General features: G+C 37.0%; 1 protein-coding gene across 1 annotated transcript in view; it reads right to left on the reverse strand.

Moving 5' to 3' along the window:
- Positions 1-854: 854 nt before the first annotated feature.
- LOC119430239 (gamma-adducin-like) overlaps positions 855-7371 on the reverse strand; it is a 20260-nt gene continuing 13743 nt past the window's right edge. Inside the window, exons 7-12 of the mRNA XM_037697689.1 lie at positions 6436-6534; positions 4710-4883; positions 2472-2732; positions 2192-2308; positions 1026-1115; positions 855-869 (exon numbers count right to left, since the gene is read on the reverse strand). Coding sequence (XP_037553617.1) covers positions 855-869; positions 1026-1115; positions 2192-2308; positions 2472-2732; positions 4710-4883; positions 6436-6534 — 756 coding nt within the window. The remainder of the gene's footprint in view (positions 870-1025; positions 1116-2191; positions 2309-2471; positions 2733-4709; positions 4884-6435; positions 6535-7371) is intronic.

The raw sequence follows: 7371 nt of genomic DNA on the forward strand, positions 1-7371 counted from the left end.
GATTTTTTTGCTTTTTTTTTTTTTGAATGTCCAGAGGACCAGATTAAACTTTTTTGGATTTTTCTACCTGGATTATTGAGCATGCATCAGGATATCTTCTTGTGCTACTTTTAACTATTTGTTAGCCATTTGCTATTTTAGCTTTCAGCTAAATTAAATCTTAACTATTAGCTTTTAGCCAGTGGTTTGCTACTTTAATCTTTTAGCTGGCTTTCTTCTGTATTTAGCCTTTAGCTAGACTTTTGCTACTTTTAGAATTTAGCCATTGTTCCGTTAGTAGCTGTTAGTTGTTTGCTATTTTAAGCTTTTAGTTGTCTTTCTTCTGTATTTAGCTTTTAGCTAGCCTTTTGCTACTTTTAGATTTTAGCCATTGTTCTGTTATTAGCTTTAAACCAGTTGTTTGCTACTTTAAGCTTTTAGCTGGCTTTCTTCTATATTTAGCTTTTAGATAGCCTTTTAATACGTTAGCTAGCCTTTTCTTCTTTTAGCTAACTTTTTGATGCATCAGACTTTTAGCAAAGCTTATGCTACTTTAGTTTATTGCTAGCCCTTTGCTACTTTTAGTTAGCTTTTTACAAAATGTAGGTTTTAGCTAACCTTTAACTACCTTTAGTTAGTGTTTTGCTACTTTTGGGTTACAGTTAGCATTATCTTCTTTTAGCTTTTAGCTAGTGTGCTGCATCTTTTAGTTTTAAAAGCGCTTCAGCAAAATGCAGCAGATATTTAGCGTTGTGCATCCACACTGCATGATTTTCAGAAAAAGTACTTTCTCTTGTTTGATTCAGCTTTCTTTGTTTATCTTACAATATTGTTTTCATAAATATAATAGCTATAGTAGTTTGGGCTGAACAATTTTACTGCTTTACAAACTACAACAACAATCAGTGTCTATGAGCAAAAAAGAAAGAAAGAAAGAAATCAAAAGAAAGAGGAAATGCACAGTGACACATTCTTCATAATTTGTTGAGATTGCGCTTGACTTCATATTATTATTATTTTTTTTTTACAAACGTGTATCTACTTACTGGTCCTGGGATGGTGTCCACAACAATGCCTGCTAGTAACTGTGACTTGGGTCCTGCAGTCATCAGATCCCCTCTGTGCTGCTCCTTAATCTAAGCAGAAGTATTTTAAAATATATTAAACGTAGTTCAGGAAGTTTCAACAATAGTTGAGTTTTTCCAATTTAGAGTAGGCAAAGATTGACTTGTAAGCACATTTGATTGTTTTAAAAAAATATATAAAATAGGGAAACCCTTTGGCCAGTTCTCCATCCAATAAACTAGTTTTTTTTTAATACTTCAAAAGAAATATAGAATCAGAGTTTACATCTTTCTAGTTGTAACAGATCAAATAAAGTCTATGGTGTACTGGTTTTGCATTGACTTTTGTTATTTATGATGGCATCCCGTGCTTTTTAAATGTTGCATCGTTAAGAGACAATCTGTAGGATAAAAAAAAAAAAAGCAGATAGTATGCCAACTTAAAACTAAAGATTATTTACTCGGATTATTTACTACTTTGAAGTAATAAAAGTCTTCTAAATATTTTATGGTTTAGTTACCAGTAATAAATTATATGAAAAATGGGAAGTAAACATATCTGGCTGTTTTATTTTTTGGTCTAGTCACTCATCCACACCTATCTTTTTTTTGAGGAAGTTGTATATTAGCTGTGTACTTTAGACTTGTGATGAAAGTGATACCAAATGTTACTACTGTAGGTACAACCTGCGCTGTTTGCTGCAGACGTTTTCCATATTCAAAATAAACGAGTTTAATGGAAACAAGTAAAGTAAAACTATGCTATGGAATTTCTAGGTATCCCTATATTCATACATAGATAAAATATTTAGTCAAAATAAACAAAAACTAAAACAACATATCTCCACTCACCCCAAATTATGCACTGCAACAGTTTTTCTTTGCTATATTTCACAGTAAACTTAATATTTGGTTGATTTGAGCCTAAATGTATTGAAAATACTGTATGTGACTCAGTAGATGACATGCTCAGTGAAAATGAGATTAATGGATGACAAATATTGATTTTTCTGAACATTATGATTATTCTGTGAGTTATTCTATAAACTGCTTGAGCTGTGATAGTGTTTGTTCATTAAAAAAATCCCAGCTGAATGGGAAGAGAAGAAATACATGAGAAGGCAGCAGTGTGAAATGAGAAAACTGACCCGGTTCCTTTTACTCAAAACCTCAGATGGATTAGTGTTAAGTGGGACAAACTGGTTAGGGTCCTCGATTTTTATTGGGGTGCCAACGCTGTTGCCTGGCTGTGAAGACTTCATCCACTGAGAAGAAAAACAAGGTTTCATTGAAACCAGCCACCAGAGGGCGCACAAGTACACACAAAAAAAAAAAAGGCAGCTTCCAGAGGCGAGGTCGCCTCAATAGTTTAAAACATGCATTTAGATTAAATGTCTTTGCTACAGTTGGACATTAAATTCAACTCACTGTGATTTTGGACCTGGGGCTGACGTCCCCGCTGGGCGACTGTTCAGGGACGTTGACCTTCAAGTAGCTGTTGGGTGAGTTGAGCCACCGGGTCCTTTCCCTCTGCTGTTTCTGCACCATAAACTTTAAGGGGCTGCGCAGATCCAGCTCGCCGTCCTCAGTCGGCACGGCGGATACAGTGGCTGGGATCTCCACGTCGTTCTTGGAGCGAGGTTTTTCACGGACAATCGGGTTCCGATACGAGTAACCTGTTCTGTAGCCCTGGCAGGTCACAGAAGGGACAGAAATGGCGGAAAAATAAATACATATAAGTAAAACTGTAATATTTTACATTGACCTTTGGTATTTACGTAGACTCAAACAAAATATACCCAACGTGCAAACTTGTCGACCAAAGATCAATTTACAATGTTTAAATATTACAATATGACCAGAGTTAGTGTGTTTACGGGCCATTTTAGCTTGTTAATATTGCACCAAAAACAAAATAGAGAACAGAAACTCTTGTAATATGCGCTCAATGTGCAATGAAACTGCCAGTACAAAAAAACAACAATTAAAAAATACCAAAAAAGACAAAAAACCTGGCACTTTTGCAAAAAGAAACAGACAAGTTTGCAAAGCAAAACGAACAAAACAAACCTAAAAGGCGTGCACTGTGCCCTGACTGTAACAGCACCACATGTGCATTCACTGAAACCTATAGTTGAGTTTTCAAATGGGTTAAATATTACTAAAGAAGTGAAAATGCATGGAATATAAAATACAGAATCCTTTTCTTTTATACACAAATTAAATATGTACAAAAATTAGGCCTGTCACAATAACAAATTTTGCTGGGCGATTAATTGTCTCAGAAATTATTGCGATAAACGATAATATTGTTTGAAATTTGACAATAATTTGTAATTATTGTCAAATTTAAGAAGAAATGTTGGTTAATTTGTGTGTAGTACATTTTTTTGACCACTGGATGGCAGTATAAGACTGTTTGAACCGATGGATGGATAGTGAGGGAGCGAGCAGCGTGTCTCTTTAAGAAAAATGGAAGGGAGGCCCCTTGACATGACATGGGCTGTCTATCATTCCTGTTTTTCAATTCCCAAAATGGCAGACGCTCAGTGTGGTTTGAGCTCTTTAGCGTAGCATTTGTCACACAAAGCTTTTAATAAAAAAATCAGTAAACAAGTTCTCAGCATGTTTTTACAGCGAAAAACAACTTTTTACATGAAGGCACAGATTTCAACCGTGAATTTTGGAGCTTTGAAAAGACAGAAGTTTTTTCCTGAGGTAGGCTTGTTAGCTTAGCTTGTAGCTTAGCTTCTCAGCTTAGCTGCTTTTAACGAGCCAAAAATGTGATTTTGGACAGTTAAAATGGATTTTGAAGAGAAAGGGAGGGGTCAGTGAAACGCGACCGAGTTGAGCCTTTTGTCATCCAGTGTCTTCAGTAGAGCGACACGAAGAAACGATAAAGCCGATAAATGAAAATGAGGCCGATAATTTTCATTCATCATGCGATTAACTGATTTATTGCAACAGGCCTACTAAAAATGCACTAATGCTAACTGCGGTCACAGTGTGACAGGTGCCTATTCGAATATTACGACTGAAATTCCCCTCCTGATCAGCTTATTTGCTTGTTTTAGAGAAATACCACATTCAGTCAATGAAACCGATCTTGCATTTGTTGCATTTGCATGTGGTAATTCCTAAAAATAGTGTTGGAGGAAACGCTGTGTCCAAATTGAGTGGATTTGAGTCCTTCCAATAACTGTGTGGTCTGCGTGACCGCCCAGAGCAACAAGCCTCACCATCTGAAAGCTACGATGGAGAGGATGGATGAGTAATGATTGCACAGCGTTAACACAGCTGCAGTCTGCTCCAGCCGCAGCTGTTAGCAAGAAGCCCACTCAAAGAGACAGTGTGACATCTCTGTCCACAGAACACGGCTCGTCATTATCAGTGCGGTTAGAATAGCAGGGTTGCTGCAGCTATTGTAGCAGACAGCCTGTTAGCTGCAAGAAGATGCCCATTTGACTGAATGCACCAATTATAAACATATAATGTAAGGAGAGAAAGTTAGACACAGACTGCAATCTGGAAACAATCAGATTTTTTCAGGTTGGATTAGAAATTCCTTTTCATTGTCTCCTCGAATCAGGCACTTCCAGACAGAGCCGCCTGGGCCAGGAAACTTGACGGCTGCTGGGTAAAAGTTGCAGGTCAGAGTTCACTCACCAGGTTGTCCAGCATCCTCATGAAAGACTCGAACTCAGCCTCGCCCACCTTCCACTTGACCTGGTTGTCTATCACCACCCCGGCAGCAGCCACTCCCTGGGTCAGAGGTTTAAACTTCTCCTTGTCCAGGAGCACAAGATTGTCCGCGCCGCCTGAACACCTCAGAGAATTCACCTAAACAAGCATGTCTGATGAGTGAAATTCATGTTTTAATACTGTCACATTATTGTTCTGTAAAAAGTTACAGACTGATTCTCTTGTGCACGCATGAAATGCAAAAAAAATGTTAACACATGCCTATATGGTAAACATTACCTTCAAAAAGATTAAGCAAGCAGTTTTATATGAAATGTTTTGTTTCCTTTTGTGAAATCCACTTTCAACTTCAAATGGAGGAAAACCAAATACAGCCCCAAAAAGCCACACATGCACATATTTGACTTAGATTTGCTAAAATCTCCTGCCAGTAGGACATCAGCTGTGCTTTCAGTGCGCTGAAATCTGGTGAGTTTAGCTTGCTTATATAAAAAAGTTAGGGATGCACGATATTATCGGCATGGTATCGGCTGATATTAGCGATAAAGTTAAATATTGGACATTCCATCAAAATAACAGAGTCAGAGTTTCTTTATTTGTCATTCGCATGTGGCACATGTGGTGGAGCGAAACTATATACACAGGGTCCCAGTTACATCCAACAATAAAATGTAAAAGAAAAACAGTAATAAGATCTAAGATATGAACTAAGAAAAATGTTAACTAAGAAATACACTAAGCACTAGTAGCATAAAAACAATACACCGAACAGCAGCACAAACATGAGTGTGTGTGAGCAGATGAATACAAATGAACACAGCAACATGAAACAGATCAGCAGCAACATGAAACAGATCAGCAGCAACATGATGTGATTTTTTTCGCAGTGATTATTCTGGTTAGGGATTCATGAGTCTAACAGCTTCAGGGTAGAAGCTGTTCCTCAGTCTAGTGGTTCTACACTTAATGCTCCTTAACCTCCTTCCTGAGGGGAGCAGGGCAAAAAGTGTGTGCTGGGTGAGTGGAGTCCTTCTTGATGCAGGTGGCCCTCTTCCTGAATCTGGAGCTGTAGATGTCTGTGATGGTGGGGAGGCTGACTCCACCATTCTTCTGTGCAGCCTTCACCACTCTCTGCAAAGCTTTTCTTTCTGCAGCTGTGCAGCCTCCATGCCACATGTTGATGATGGAGCACAGGATGCTTTCCACTGCACACCTGTAGACCTCACTGAACTGAACTCAATGACATAAAAGGTGCTGTTCATATATATATATGGTGCTGTTTTAGTATGACTGTTCGAGTGTTGTCATTGTGTTAGAGAGAGTAAATGTCATGAATAACTCGGATTACACATACTCCAAGTTGAAGTGTTGCATCATTTTCAGCCCCTTTTTTTGGCATCTGCATTTGGTAACAGGCCAAATTGACAAAGACCATGCAGAATAATGTATTTTCACTCCACAACAGAGAAAGCTATGTAGTCTCTGTAAGTAGATCTAGGGAAAAAATATCAGTATTGGTATTGGTTATTGGCCAAGTAAGTTTTAACATATTGGATATCAGCCAAAAACCCAATATCGCACATCCCTAAAATATGTTATAAAGTTGATTTATTTACGTCAAACTCTACTAACTTAAAGCAGAGGTCATACTTAAGTCTACAAGTGACAGCACTTTAATGATGAAAAATACCTGGATTTCACAGGCTTGCTGTGAGTGGTACACATAGTGAAAAGCTTCTTCTACTGTTTCTCCTAAAGCCAGCAGCCCATGGTTCCTCAGGATCATCACCTGAAAACACACAGAACACTTAATGATCTAACATACTGAATAAATCTATTTAACTGATTACTTTTTAACATGTTCATACCCATTACTTTGGTATCGGTAAATGTCTTGTCGTGCTCGTCTTAACGAGAGACATGAAGCATTTCAAAGCAGAAAACACAATAAACATTGCACAAAACGCTACATTTGTATTTGGTTGATCCACTCATCAATGTAATCACTTATTCTTTAAAAAAAACCCTGTTTATTTCCTCCTACATCACAGTCAAAGTCAAAATCACTTTATTGTCAAAAACTGCAATATGTACAGGACATACACAGGATTGAAATTACATTACTCTCAGACCCCGGTGCAACAATAACATTTAACATTAAAACATTTAATAAACATAAGCATAAAATGAAATAATAAAAGCATGATACTGTCTTAAATTGTACTATAGCGGTATAAAAAATATTTTAAAAGTATATCTATAAAAATAAAATGAAATGAAGGTCCTGGCATTGATATTTGTAGTGAGTGGCAAAGCAGCATATGAAGTGAATGTACACAGTGTATGTATGAAGTCCTTGACATTGGTGTAGGTAAAGTGACATATGCAATAAGGCTAGTAAAAATAATAATAATAATAATAATAATAATATATCAGTGGTAGTGTAATATAAGCAGCAGTGTGAACATAAACAGTAGTGTGAATATTAAATATGAACAGTAGTATGAATATTAAATATGACCAGTAGTATGAATATGACCAGTAGTATGAATATAAACAGTAGTGTGAATGTAAACAGTAGTGCAAATATAAACAGTAGTATGAATATGAACAGTAGTATGAATAT

Source organism: Nematolebias whitei, chromosome 1 (assembly GCF_014905685.2).
Source record: "Nematolebias whitei isolate Nwh7 chromosome 1, NemWhi1, whole genome shotgun sequence".
In the NCBI taxonomy this organism is placed as follows: Eukaryota; Metazoa; Chordata; class Actinopteri; order Cyprinodontiformes; family Rivulidae; genus Nematolebias; species Nematolebias whitei.